Source organism: Haliotis rufescens, unplaced genomic scaffold (assembly GCF_023055435.1).
Source record: "Haliotis rufescens isolate VD_foot unplaced genomic scaffold, xgHalRufe1.0.p SCAF_2, whole genome shotgun sequence".
Lineage (NCBI taxonomy): Eukaryota > Metazoa > Mollusca > Gastropoda > Lepetellida > Haliotidae > Haliotis > Haliotis rufescens.
Genome location: NW_025963890.1, coordinates 78,775,642 through 78,791,229, shown reverse-complemented (window position 1 = coordinate 78,791,229; position 15,588 = coordinate 78,775,642). Strand labels below are relative to the sequence as shown.

Genomic DNA, 15,588 nt, shown 5'->3' with positions numbered 1-15,588 from the left:
GTGGAAGGATACCTTGGCAGTGGCACTACACGACAGGGTGGAAGGATACCTTGGCAGTGGCACTACACGACAGGGTGGAAGGATACCTTGGCAGTGGCACTACACGACAGGGTGGAAGGATACCTTGGCAGTGGCACTACACGACAGGGTGGAAGGATACCTTGGCAGTGGCACTACACGACAGGGTGGAAGGATACCTTGGCAGTGGCACTACACAACAGGGTGGAAGGATACCTTGGCAGTGGCACTACACGGCAGGGTGGAAGGATACCTTGGCAGTGGCACTACATGACAGGGTGGAAGGATACCTTGGCAGTGGCACTACATGACAGGGTGGAAGGATACCTTGGCAGTGGCACTACATGACAGGGTGGAAGGATACCTTGGCAGTGGCACTACACGAGCAGGTTGAAGGATACCTTGGCAGTGGCACTACATGACAGGGTGGAAGGATACCTTGGCAGTGGCACTACATGACAGGGTGGAAGGATACATTGGCAGTGGCACTACACAACAGGGTGGAAGGATACCTTGGCAGTGGCACTACACAACAGGGTGGAAGGATACATTGGCAGTGGCACTTCTTGATAGGTGGAAGGATACCTTGGCAGTGGCACTTCTTGATAGGTGGAAGGATACACTGGCAGTGGCACTACATGACTGGGTGGAATACGGAATTGATCTTTTGTGGTCCAGTACTGATTTCACAGTTTAGGTTTGCATGAACCGATTTCTGAGTTAACCTCTGCATGACAGTTTGTGATAAAGCGACAAAACCCTTTCTATATCCAACAGAAATCTCTGCATGAAGCAGAGTCTATTGTACGATTCCGTCACTATCATGAGCATGTGTTTATGAATCCCTAAGAATTAGTAAAGATACCAGGTGTTTGCGAAAAGTGAGCGTATCCTGCCCCACCTGTGGCACCCATCACAAACACATGCAAAGGCAAGTCACTTATTCACCTAAAAAAACGGGAACATATCGTACAAGTCAAAATAGAGAATTGCATCGGACATCATTTTTGTCACTGATGCGTCCGATTTGGAAATGTCCTCCCCATGCCTACTATAAAACCTTTTGAAAGCTTTACTGAGGCTTTTAATGTCGTAACCTTCATCAAACAACTTCTGAGCAACAGTCGAAATCACCTCTTAACACTGTGTATACAAGAGTCTGCTCACACAGAGCGTCACAGTACACTTTGTAACCAAGAAGTCATCATTTCGGTTGGCTCTCAGGACAACACCCGCAATACAAATCAAAAACACTTACCCGTAGTCTGAAGGTTGCACCGGTGCTCCACGCTGCCTTGAATCCAACAAGGACGTTGTTCTCAATAAGGCCATTGTTGACAGCGACCACGGCTTGTTTTAGGCGATGAGTCCTCTGAAATTTACTCAAGAAATGTTTCAAGTTATGTGGGCACTACATCAGCTTATATACCAGGTCATCTAGTGTATGTTCCGATGCTTTCGTTTGTTAAAAGTGAAGATTCTTCAATCATTTGAGAGCAACACCGAGTTCATGGAGAGTGGTGAGTGGATTGTGACGTCCCAGATGTGTTCAACTGGGGAAAGGTTTGGAATGAGTGCTGGCCATGGCATGACATGGATGTTTTGCTGGTTTGAGGAATTGGGCCACAATCCTGACACGATGATCACATGCATTATCATCTTGAAAGATGAAACGTTGCCCAACAAGTTGTGCAAATGACACTAAGAGCAATGATGTTGTCCCAATAGCTTTGACCCGTGACTCTGCCATGGACAATATGGAGTGCAACACCAAATGATCATGCTGTACAAAGTTAACGTCCATAGCACGCTCATTAGGACTTCTCCAAACTTGATTCCTTCGGTCAAGAGTGAACCTTGATTCTTCACAAAACATGATATTAGCTCTACGTCCTTGATCCCAGTGCTGATGTCCCCTACACTATCGACGCCTCTTATTCAAATGACGTGCAGTAAGTTGTGGGATGGCACGTGGGCATCTGTGCAGACGATTTCAAACCGCCTGAGCATGTACTCTTACACCAGTTGCTTGTTACAACCCGTCCCTTTCCTTAGTGTGCCATCTTCAGGAAGCAAGAGAGTTAATTGACTTTAAAAGTCATGTTTCCACCCTTGCCGAACTAGGCTGGAATTCCTGGGCTCGATCATAGCGCCACCAATGGCTATTACGAGTTATGTTCCCTCTATGCCTCTCCTATTGACCAATCAGATTCAACCTCTCGTATCACTTGCATTTGCTTCAAACAAAACGGTGGCGCCCAGTCAAGACGATCTGATCGATAATCAAGATCTATATTGTGATAAAACGAGTCTTACATCGCGAAGTGCATCAAATCACGTGAGCACCTTGATTAAAAACATGAAAAGATTTAGAAAATATCTGTTGACAACGAGTTAGCGGTGCACATGCTTTGCAAATCCTGCAATCACCGAAATCTGCATGACACTTTATGAACCGGATTTCGATTTCGGTGCGCGATTTTGATTGGACTATGCATAGACTCGTTAGCCTAGGTCAAAATGTAACTCCATAATACCAGCCTAGTTCGGTAAGGGTGGAAACTGGACTGTTATAGTCAGTTAACTCACTTGCCTCGGGAAGATGTAGTGTGCTGGAGTTATTTGTGCTTTGGCGTCCAGAGTCTCGTGGACGCCTCGTTATGTGTTCGGTGGTATCAGGCCCACAATCTGATGATGACAGATTGAGAACCATCAAAGTTTGAAAAACAATATTCTGATGTGCGCCCACATGCAAACATTCAGCACGTTGCAAACATGATCAACGCTGTTACTTCTTTAATGATTAAATGTGTTAATTGAGCGCATGGTTTAAAAAACAAGCAATATGCATCAGGTTACAATCGAGTCTGAGTGACAAAGATAAATCTGGCATACCCCCCCCCCCCCCCCCCCCCCCCCTGCAAATGCTGTCCGACTGTCACAATGTTTTTGAATTGATTTTTTTTAAATCGTCGTGCAAGATAAATCACTTACTTTAATTGCCAGACAATGGTGTATTTTCTGAAGTTTCACCTCAAAACAAAATATCCCCTACTTCTTTTGCATAGTATATATGTAGCACTGGACTGTTCGTGCAATGCATTTCTTTCCCCCTTCAAACTCAACTCAACAACTGCTACATTCACCATGACATAAGATTATACTGTATAAGTTTATAATTATTTTTAACTGTTTATACTTATTATTGATGCTTTTATTTATTAAGCTGTGCTGATAATTGTTTTTGTACATTGCAAAGCCATTAAACTTACCCAAATTCTTTGCCCAAAGAAAATCGTTACCGTGACTAAAAGTAGTAGAATGGAACTAGCAAGCATTGTAACGTTATCATCAGGTTGGAAGAACATGGAAATAACAGCTGCAATCAGCATTTGGAGGAGCATAACAAAGGTGAAGGCACAGCATGGTGTTGTGTTGCAGCAATACAGACTCAGCTTGGCTGCAGTCTTCATCTTGGCAGTGACCTGGTCGAAGTCTTGAGCAGTCATCTGGAACAAAACAAAGATGTGGGATGAACAAGAGGCGGATTACATTAGTGATTTTTCTATAAAAAGTTGTCATAGAATTGTAATCAATTTTATGTTTTCGAGATATTCTGAAAGATAATTATAAACCCCTAACTACCATAACCTGTTAGTAAGACCTTGTGATATCATGTTTGAGATCAATAGGTCTTTCTGAGATATAGAGACCTAATATGAGGTCATCTGGAGTTACAGAAAGACCTGTCCCAACTGTATTTAAACCAATAAAACATACTTCCTATGCTACGCCCGATTATGAGGTATTACTTTTAAGAAGAAAGATCTGACGAATTGGAAAGCAGAATCAATTTGGACTTTGTGTTTCAAACGTCAAAATAGTCTGAAATCGAAGATAAGAAATGATTTTTTTCATAATGGGATCAAACCTGCAACCTCAATTATCGTGTTAAGTTTTGTTACCCCAGCAGGTGATGAAAGGTTGTTCAATTTTAGATGCCATGATGTTTTGTCTATGCTGCAAGTGTTTTTAAGGTTTATTTGCTCTATGATGCTTTGATCGCATTCCTTTTATACCACAACACATTGTATTATTTTATTATAACATATCTCAATGTTTTCTTACTTTTTCTATTATTTCTTGCATTTAGACAGTTTGTATGTCTTTATCGAAACGCATCATCTGCACCTTTACGCATCAGGCAACTTCATTTCTACTGAAGGGGTCAATTTGATTAAAATCTTGCTGTTTTGTTCATCTGAGTGTTAAAACTTATTTATTTCCTTGGTTTATAAGTCGGTTAAGGTACTCGGACTCGGTCTATCTCTCCTACCCTACATACCCACGCACGGTAGTTCTGCACGCATCAAGACCTCGTCCTGGTACCTTAACATTTACACGTAGCATCAAACAGCCAAGTACAGGTGTCTTCTGCAAGACCTTCTATAACTTTAGTTTATAAGCATAGAATGTACGCTTCATACGAACTTTGAAACAAGAAGTTGTATGGCCTCATCTGAATTTATAACAAAATTATTGATACTCGGATTATGTCACTTCCGGTTTCGGAAAGACAGTCATAACATGTATTTGCACTGGAACAACAGAACAGAAAGTACCATGACTCTAGCTCAATCCCTTACAGATGTTATATGGCAGTGTATTGTATTGTTGAACAATGATTGTTGAACAATGAACTGTATTACATTGTTTCTGTTGAGATTCGGTAGAATCTTCTGGAAGATGCTTAGTAATATAAGTGGAGTGGGTGTGTGCCTGTCTCATCTCACATTTCATTATACAGTATCAAAACCAGCTTTCGTGTGAAGATCACTCATCACCCCCGATTCCCTGCCATCTCGAAAGCTTGGCCACTGTCCGTGCTGCGTGAACGTATTATTATCACTGACTTTTGCTATCACCATTGTTTTTGTATTTGATACTGACAAATGCTGTCATATTATATATTGTCATTGAATATTGTACTACCACTGTATAGTGTACTGCCATTGTAATTGCTGTGCAGTAAATTTCTTGATTTGTAAATCTAGTAAATTTTGTAATACATTTGTTTCTTGTATACCATTTGGTGGTTGTTTATTGGTTTCATTCTGAATTCTTTTACATACAGATTTCTGGGTTAAAATATTGTTCCAATCTTGGAATCGACGCGTAACTCAGAGCTGAGAGAACTTAAGGTTCTGAGAATGCTGCTTCATTGGTAGATGTTCATAGGACGTAAAAGTAAAGTAGCCAGGAGCTGTTTGGAAGTACTTAGATAGCAGCAGCCCCGTCAAAGACATTTCCTCAAATATTCTTTCAATCTTGAAATACCACCACCTACTTCCAATCAATAAACATTACTTCTACACACTGACCTTAATCAACACAACTTCTTAAGATCCAACAAGTATTAAGACTCAGAATGTTACAAGTACTGCAACAATAACTAATAATGAATGATACACCATGTTCCTGAATAAACGTCAAAGGTGACTTTGAACTTTGCCGGACATGGCGCCCAATATTGTAAAGAAACCTAAAAATATAGTTTTATGCATGTGGAAGTAACGAGAGAGTGACAATGATATAACCATGTTATCGTTTGGACAGGACATGCTCACCCTTTTCGCGAACTGTGTGAATGGCGGGTGCTACTGGTAGGGCAGGACATGCTCACCCTTTTCTCGAACACCTCGTGTCATCACTTATTTTCAGTGACCTATTCATATTATTTTCACCGTTATTTTGCCTTTTAGGATAAATAAAATTTGTTTCGGCGGATAATCGAGATTTGTTATTTTCTTTCATAGATGTTTTATATTTACTTGAACTGGGGCAATGTTACTGCTGGTGGACTGAAGTCCCCGTGCTTCATCATATGCTCTGTACCATTTCATTAATCTGTGCCGTGCCGCATCAACTACAAAAGTAATGTATGGGCCGAGACATTTAATCTGACTCACCGGGGTGTGTGACGATTTATATTTATCAGTAATTTTTTACCATTAGGTATTCAAACCAAACGAGATTATCAGCGCATAAATATATCAACTACACATTTTTTATTCATTTAAATCTTCTTGTGGTACCTGAACACCGGGTGCAAGAAGAGCTTCAGGGATATACGATACTCTCAACTCCTCTCCCATCGGACACCGCCAGTCGGAGGAAAGTGTTGCCAGGACATCCATGTTTCCTGTTTGACAATCAGAGTCACTCAACGTTGTTATGAATTCAATCATCTGTGATGTTCCATGGTAATACTGCCCATTGCACTGCACTTTCTACTACTGTAACAGGGGCGGTCAGGTAGCCTAGAGGTTAAAGCGTTCGTTTGTCACGCCGAAGACCCGGGTACGATTCCCGACATGGGTACAATGTGTGAAGCCCATTTCTGGTGTCCCCCGCCGTGGTATTGCTGGAATATTGCTAAAAGCGGCGCAAAACCATACCCACTTACTCACTCACAACTTTAACATGGGTGTACTTCCATGTCTATGCACTGTAACAAGGTTGCATTTGACTTTATTCCTACTACGGTAACAAGGCTGTAGCGAGGCTGAGTTAGACATGGTACTCACTGTAGCGAGGCTGAGTTAGACTTGGTACTCACTGTAGCGTGGCTGAGTTAGACATGGTACTCACTGTAGCGTGGCTGAGTTAGACTTGGTACTCACTGTAGCGAGGCTGAGTTAGACTTGGTACTCACTGTAGTGTGGCTGAGTTAGACATGGTACTCACTGTAACGAGGCTGTGTTAGACTTGGTACTCACTGTAGCGTGGCTGTGTTAGACTTGGTACTCACTGTAGCGTGGCTGAGTTAGACTTGGTACTCACTGTAGCGTGGCTGTGTTAGACTTCGTACTCACTGTAGCGTGGCTGTGTTAGACATGGTACTCACTGTAACGTGGCTGTGTTAGACATGGTACTCACTGTAACGTGGCTGTGTTACACTTGGTACTCACTGTAACGTGGCTGTGTTAGACATGGTACTCACTGTAACGTGGCTGTGTTAGACATGGTACTCACTGTAGCGAGGCTGAGTTAGACTTGGTACTCACTGTAGCGTGGCTGTGTTAGACTTGGTACTCACTGTAGCGTGGCTGCGTTAGACATGGTACTCACTGTAGCGTTGCTGTGTTAGACTTGGTACTCACTGTAGCGTGGCTGTGTTAGACATGGTACTCACTGTAACGTGGCTGTGTTAGACTTGGTACTCACTGTAACGTGGCTGTGTTAGACATGGTACTCACTGTAGCGTTGCTGTGTTAGACTTGGTACTCACTGTAACGTGGCTGTGTTAGACTTGGTACTCACTGTAACGTGGCTGTGTTAGACATGGTACTCACTGTAACGTGGCTGTGTTAGACATGGTACTCACTGTAGCGAGGCTGAGTTAGACTTGGTACTCACTGTAGCGTGGCTGTGTTAGACTTGGTACTCACTGTAGCGTGGCTGTGTTAGACATGGTACTCACTGTGGCGTTGCTGTGTTAGACTTGGTACTCACTGTAGCGTGGCTGTGCTAGACATGGTACTCACTGTAACGTGGCTGTGTTAGACTTGGTACTCACTGTAACGTGGCTGTGTTAGACATGGTACTCACTGTAGCGTTGCTGTGTTAGATTGGTACTCACTGTAACGTGGCTGTGTTAGACATGGTACTCACTGTGGCGTTGCTGTGTTAGACTTGGTACTCACTGTAACGTGGCTGTGTTAGACATGGTACTCACTGTAGCGTGGCTGTGTTAGACATGGTACTCACTGTAATGTGGCTGTGTTAGACTTGGTACTCACTGTAGCGTGGCTGTGTTAGACATGGTACTCACTGTAACGTGGCTGTGTTAGACTTGGTACTCACTGTAATGTGGCTGTGTTAGACATGGTACTCACTGTAACGTGGCTGTGTTAGACATGGTACTCACTGTAGCGAGGCTGTGTTAGACTTGGTACTAACTGTAGCGTGGCTGTGTTAGACTTGGTACTCACTGTAGCGTGGCTGTGTTAGACATGGTACTCACTGTAGCGTTGCTGTGTTAGACTTGGTACTCACTGTAGCGTGGCTGTGCTAGACATGGTACTCACTGTAACGTGGCTGTGTTAGACTTGGTACTCACTGTAATGTGGCTGTGTTAGACATGGTACTCACTGTAGCGTTGCTGTGTTAGATTGGTACTCACTGTAACGTGGATGTGTTAGACATGGTACTCACTGTGGCGTTGCTGTGTTAGACTTGGTACTCACTGTAACGTGGCTGTGTTAGACATGGTACTCACTGTAGCGTGGCTGTGTTAGACATGGTACCCACTGTAACGTGGCTGTGTTAGACTTGGTACTCACTGTAACGTGGCTGTGTTAGACATGGTACTCACTGTAACGTGGCTGTGTTAGACATGGTACTCACTGTAGCGTTGCTGTGTTAGACTTGGTACTCACTGTAGCGTGGCTGCGTTAGACTTGGTACTCACTGTAGCGTGGCTGAGTTAGACTTGGTACTCACTGTAGCGAGGCTGTGTTAGACATGGTACTCACTGTAGCGAGGCTGTGTTAGACATGGTACTCACTGTAGCGTGGCTGTGTTAGACATGGTACTCACTGTAACGTGGCTGTGTTAGACATGGTACTCACTGTAGAGTGGCTGTGTTAGACATGGTACTCACTGTAACATGGCTGTGTTAGACTTGGTACTCACTGCAGCGTGGCTGTGTTAGACTTGGTACTCACTCTAACGTGGCTGTGTTAGACATGGTACTCACTGTAGCGTTGCTGTGTTAGACTTGGTACTCACTGTAGCGTTGCTGTGTTAGACTTGGTACTCACTGTAGCGTTGCTGTGTTAGACTTGGTACTCACTGTAGCGTGGCTGTGTTAGACTTGGCACTCACTGTAACGTGGCTGTGTTAGATATGATACTCACTGTAGCGTGGCTGTGTTAGACATGGTACTCACTGTAACGTGGCTGTGTTGGACTTGGTACTCACTGTTACATGGCTGTGTTAGACATGGTACTCACTGTAACGTGGCTGAGTTAGACTTGGTACTCACTGTAGCGTGGCTGTGTTAGACTTGGTACTCACTGTAGCGAGGCTGTGTTAGACATGGTACTCACTGTAGAGTGGCAGTGTTAGACATGGTACTCACTGTAACGTGGCTGTGTTAGACTTGGTACTCACTGTAATGTGGCTGTGTTAGACTTGGTACTCACTGTAACGTGGCTGAGTTACACTTGGTACTCACTGTAACGTGGCTGAGTTAGACTTGGTACTCACTGTAGCGTGGCTGGGTTAGACTTGGTACTCACTGTAGCGTGTCTGTGTTAGACATGGTACTCACTGTAACGTGGCTGTATTAGACATGGTACTCACTGTAGAGTGGCTGTGTTAGACATGGTACTCACTGTAACGTGGCTGTGTTAGACTTGGTACTCACTGTAATGTGTCTGTGTTAGACTTGGTACTCACTGTAACGTGGCTGAGTTAGACTTGGTACTCACTGTAACGTGGCTGAGTTAGAGATGGTACTCACTGTAACGTGGCTGAGTTAGACTTGGTACTCACTGCAGCGTGGCTGTGTTAGACTTGGTACTCACTGTAGCGTGGCTGTGTTAGACTTGGCACTCACTGTAACGTGGCTGTGTTAGATATGGTACTCACTGTAGCGTGGCTGTGTTAGACATGGTACTCACTGTAACGGGGCTGTGTTGGACTTGGTACTCACTGTTACATGGCTGTGTTAGACATGGTACTCACTTTAACGTGGCTGAGTTAGACTTAGTACTCACTGTAGCGTGGCTGTGTTAGACTTGGTACTCACTGTAGCGAGGCTGTGTTAGACATGGTACTCACTGTAGAGTGGCTGTGTTAGACATGGTACTCACTGTAACGTGGCTGTGTTAGACTTGGTACTCACTGTAATGTGGCTGTGTTAGACTTGGTACTCACTGTAACATGTCTGAGTTACACTTGGTACTCACTGTAACGTGGCTGAGTTAGACTTGGTACTCACTGTAGCGTGGCTGGGTTAGACTTGGTACTCACTGTAGCGTGGCTGTGTTAGACATGGTACTCACTGTAACGTGGCTGTATTAGACATGGTACTCACTGTAGAGTGGCTGTGTTAGACATGGTACTCACTGTAACGTGGCTGTGTTAGACTTGGTACTCACTGTAATGTGGCTGTGTTAGACTTGGTACTCACTGTAGCGTGGCTGTGTTAGACATGGTACTCACTGTAGCGTGGCTGTGTTAGACTTGGTACTCACTGTAGCGTGGCTGTGTTAGACTTGGTACTCACAGTAGCGTGGCTGTCTTAGACTTGGTACTCACTGTAACGTGGCTGTGTTAGACATGGTACTCACTGTAGCGTTGCTGTGTTAGACTTGGTACTCACTGTAGCGTTGCTGTGTTAGACTTGGTACTCACTGTAGCATGGCTGTGTTAGACTTGGCACTCACTGTAACGTGGCTGTGTTAGATATGGTACTCACTGTAGCGTGGCTGTGTTAGACATGGTACTCACTGTAACGTGGCTGTGTTGGACTTGGTACTCACTGTTACATGGCTGTGTTAGACATGGTACTCACTGTAACGTGGCTGAGTTAGACTTGGTACTCACTGTGGCGTGGCTGTGTTAGACTTGGTACTCACTGTAGCGAGGCTGTGTTAGACATGGTACTCACTGTAGAGTGGCTGTGTTAGACATGGTACTCACTGTAACGTGGCTGTGTTAGACTTGGTACTCACTGTAATGTGGCTGTGTTAGACTTGGTACTCACTGTAACGTGGCTGAGTTACACTTGGTACTCACTGTAATGTGGCTGAGTTAGACTTGGTACTCACTGTAGCGTGGCTGGGTTAGACTTGGTACTCACTGTAGCGTGGCTGTGTTAGACATGGTACTCACTGTAACGTGGCTGTATTAGACATGGTACTCACTGTAGAGTGGCTGTGTTAGACATGGTACTCACTGTAACGTGGCTGTGTTAGACTTGGTACTCACTGTAATGTGGCTGTGTTAGACTTGGTACTCACTGTAACGTGGCTGAGTTAGACTTGGTACTCACTGTAACGTGGCTGAGTTAGAGATGGTACTCACTGTAACGTGGCTGAGTTAGACTTGGTACTCACTGTATCGTGGCTGTGTTAGACATGGTACTCACTGTAGAGTGGCTGTGTTAGACATGGTACTCACTGTAACGTGGCTGTGTTAGACTTGGTACTCACTGCAGCGTGGCTGTGTTAGACTTGGTACTCACTGTAACGTGGCTGTGCTAGACATGGTACTCACTGTAGCGTTGCTGTGTTAGACTTGGTACTCACTGTAGCGTTGCTGTGTTAGACTTGGTACTCACTGTAGCGTGGCTGTGTTAGACTTGGCACTCACTGTAACGTGGCTGTGTTAGATATGGTACTCACTGTAGCGTGGCTGTGTTAGACATGGTACTCACTGTAACGTGGCTGTGTTGGACTTGGTACTCACTGTTACATGGCTGTGTTAGACATGGTACTCACTGTAACGTGGCTGAGTTAGACTTGGTACTCACTGTAGCGTGGCTGTGTTAGACTTGGTACTCACTGTAGCGAGGCTGTGTTAGACATGGTACTCACTGTAGAGTGGCTGTGTTAGACATGGTACTCACTGTAACGTGGCTGTGTTAGACTTGTTACTCACTGTAATGTGGCTGTGTTAGACTTGGTACTCACTGTAACGTGGCTGAGTTACACTTGGTACTCACTGTAACGTGGCTGAGTTAGACTTGGTACTCACTGTAGCGTGGCTGGGTTAGACTTGGTACTCACTGTAGCGTGGCTGTGTTAGACATGGTACTCACTGTAACGTGGCTGTATTAGACATGGTACTCACTGTAGAGTGGCTGTGTTAGACATGGTACTCACTGTAACGTGGCTGTGTTATACTTGGTACTCACTGTAATGTGGCTGTGTTAGACTTGGTACTCACTGTAACGTGGCTGAGTTAGACTTGGTACTCACTGCAGCGTGGCTGTGTTAGACTTGGTACTCACTGTAACGTGGCTGTGCTAGACATGGTACTCACTGTAGCGTTGCTGTGTTAGACTTGGTACTCACTGTAGCGTTGCTGTGTTAGACTTGGCACTCACTGTAACGTGGCTGTGTTAGATATGGTACTCACTGTAGCGTGGCTGTGTTAGACATGGTACTCACTGTAACGTGGCTGTGTTGGACTTGGTACTCACTGTAACGTGGCTGAGTTAGACTTGGTACTCACTGTAGCGTGGCTGTGTTAGACTTGGCACTCACTGTAACGTGGCTGTGTTAGATATGGTACTCACTGTAGCGTGGCTGTGTTAGACATGGTACTCACTGTAACGTGGCTGTGTTGGACTTGGTACTCACTGTTACATGGCTGTGTTAGACATGGTACTCACTGTAACGTGGCTGAGTTAGACTTGGTACTCACTGTAGCGTGGCTGAGTTAGACATGGTACTCACTGTAGCGAGGCTGAGTTAGACTTGGTACTCACTGTAGCGTGGCTGAGTTAGACTTGGTACTCACTGTAGCGTGGCTGAGTTAGACATGGTACTCACTGTAGCGTGGCTGAGTTAGACTTGGTACTCACTGTAGCGAGGCTGAGTTAGACTTGGTACTCACTGTAGTGTGGCTGAGTTAGACATGGTACTCACTGTAACGAGGCTGTGTTAGACTTGGTACTCACTGTAGCGTGGCTGTGTTAGACTTGGTACTCACTGTAGCGTGGCTGAGTTAGACTTGGTACTCACTGTAGCGTGGCTGTGTTAGACTTCGTACTCACTGTAGCGTGGCTGTGTTAGACATGGTACTCACTGTAACGTGGCTGTGTTAGACATGGTACTCACTGTAACGTGGCTGTGTTACACTTGGTACTCACTGTAACGTGGCTGTGTTAGACATGGTACTCACTGTAACGTGGCTGTGTTAGACATGGTACTCACTGTAGCGAGGCTGAGTTAGACTTGGTACTCACTGTAGCGTGGCTGTGTTAGACTTGGTACTCACTGTAGCGTGGCTGCGTTAGACATGGTACTCACTGTAGCGTTGCTGTGTTAGACTTGGTACTCACTGTAGCGTGGCTGTGTTAGACATGGTACTCACTGTAACGTGGCTGTGTTAGACTTGGTACTCACTGTAACGTGGCTGTGTTAGACATGGTACTCACTGTAGCGTTGCTGTGTTAGACTTGGTACTCACTGTAACGTGGCTGTGTTAGACTTGGTACTCACTGTAACGTGGCTGTGTTAGACATGGTACTCACTGTAACGTGGCTGTGTTAGACATGGTACTCACTGTAGCGAGGCTGAGTTAGACTTGGTACTCACTGTAGCGTGGCTGTGTTAGACTTGGTACTCACTGTAGCGTGGCTGTGTTAGACATGGTACTCACTGTGGCGTTGCTGTGTTAGACTTGGTACTCACTGTAGCGTGGCTGTGCTAGACATGGTACTCACTGTAACGTGGCTGTGTTAGACTTGGTACTCACTGTAACGTGGCTGTGTTAGACATGGTACTCACTGTAGCGTTGCTGTGTTAGATTGGTACTCACTGTAACGTGGCTGTGTTAGACATGGTACTCACTGTGGCGTTGCTGTGTTAGACTTGGTACTCACTGTAACGTGGCTGTGTTAGACATGGTACTCACTGTAGCGTGGCTGTGTTAGACATGGTACTCACTGTAATGTGGCTGTGTTAGACTTGGTACTCACTGTAGCGTGGCTGTGTTAGACATGGTACTCACTGTAACGTGGCTGTGTTAGACTTGGTACTCACTGTAATGTGGCTGTGTTAGACATGGTACTCACTGTAACGTGGCTGTGTTAGACATGGTACTCACTGTAGCGAGGCTGTGTTAGACTTGGTACTAACTGTAGCGTGGCTGTGTTAGACTTGGTACTCACTGTAGCGTGGCTGTGTTAGACATGGTACTCACTGTAGCGTTGCTGTGTTAGACTTGGTACTCACTGTAGCGTGGCTGTGCTAGACATGGTACTCACTGTAACGTGGCTGTGTTAGACTTGGTACTCACTGTAATGTGGCTGTGTTAGACATGGTACTCACTGTAGCGTTGCTGTGTTAGATTGGTACTCACTGTAACGTGGATGTGTTAGACATGGTACTCACTGTGGCGTTGCTGTGTTAGACTTGGTACTCACTGTAACGTGGCTGTGTTAGACATGGTACTCACTGTAGCGTGGCTGTGTTAGACATGGTACCCACTGTAACGTGGCTGTGTTAGACTTGGTACTCACTGTAACGTGGCTGTGTTAGACATGGTACTCACTGTAACGTGGCTGTGTTAGACATGGTACTCACTGTAGCGTTGCTGTGTTAGACTTGGTACTCACTGTAGCGTGGCTGCGTTAGACTTGGTACTCACTGTAGCGTGGCTGAGTTAGACTTGGTACTCACTGTAGCGAGGCTGTGTTAGACATGGTACTCACTGTAGCGAGGCTGTGTTAGACATGGTACTCACTGTAGCGTGGCTGTGTTAGACATGGTACTCACTGTAACGTGGCTGTGTTAGACATGGTACTCACTGTAGAGTGGCTGTGTTAGACATGGTACTCACTGTAACATGGCTGTGTTAGACTTGGTACTCACTGCAGCGTGGCTGTGTTAGACTTGGTACTCACTCTAACGTGGCTGTGTTAGACATGGTACTCACTGTAGCGTTGCTGTGTTAGACTTGGTACTCACTGTAGCGTTGCTGTGTTAGACTTGGTACTCACTGTAGCGTTGCTGTGTTAGACTTGGTACTCACTGTAGCGTGGCTGTGTTAGACTTGGCACTCACTGTAACGTGGCTGTGTTAGATATGATACTCACTGTAGCGTGGCTGTGTTAGACATGGTACTCACTGTAACGTGGCTGTGTTGGACTTGGTACTCACTGTTACATGGCTGTGTTAGACATGGTACTCACTGTAACGTGGCTGAGTTAGACTTGGTACTCACTGTAGCGTGGCTGTGTTAGACTTGGTACTCACTGTAGCGAGGCTGTGTTAGACATGGTACTCACTGTAGAGTGGCAGTGTTAGACATGGTACTCACTGTAACGTGGCTGTGTTAGACTTGGTACTCACTGTAATGTGGCTGTGTTAGACTTGGTACTCACTGTAACGTGGCTGAGTTACACTTGGTACTCACTGTAACGTGGCTGAGTTAGACTTGGTACTCACTGTAGCGTGGCTGGGTTAGACTTGGTACTCACTGTAGCGTGTCTGTGTTAGACATGGTACTCACTGTAACGTGGCTGTATTAGACATGGTACTCACTGTAGAGTGGCTGTGTTAGACATGGTACTCACTGTAACGTGGCTGTGTTAGACTTGGTACTCACTGTAATGTGTCTGTGTTAGACTTGGTACTCACTGTAACGTGGCTGAGTTAGACTTGGTACTCACTGTAACGTGGCTGAGTTAGAGATGGTACTCACTGTAACGTGGCTGAGTTAGACTTGGTACTCACTGCAGCGTGGCTGTGTTAGACTTGGTACTCACTGTAGCGTGGCTGTGTTAGACTTGGCACTCACTGTAACGTGGCTGTGTTAGATATGGTA

At 45.2% G+C, this 15,588-nt stretch overlaps 1 protein-coding gene across 5 annotated transcripts in view; it reads right to left on the bottom strand.

The window, feature by feature from the left end:
- The window catches only part of LOC125382163, a 67,802-nt gene that overhangs the window by 5,370 nt on the left and 46,844 nt on the right, over positions 1–15,588 (bottom strand). For all 5 annotated transcript variants that reach the window (XM_048400665.1, XM_048400666.1, XM_048400663.1 and 2 more), the window contains exons 4-6: positions 6,114–6,220; positions 3,291–3,527; positions 1,277–1,390 (exon numbers count right to left, since the gene is read on the bottom strand). In XM_048400665.1, coding sequence (XP_048256622.1) covers positions 1,277–1,390; positions 3,291–3,527; positions 6,114–6,220 — 458 coding nt within the window. The remainder of the gene's footprint in view (positions 1–1,276; positions 1,391–3,290; positions 3,528–6,113; positions 6,221–15,588) is intronic.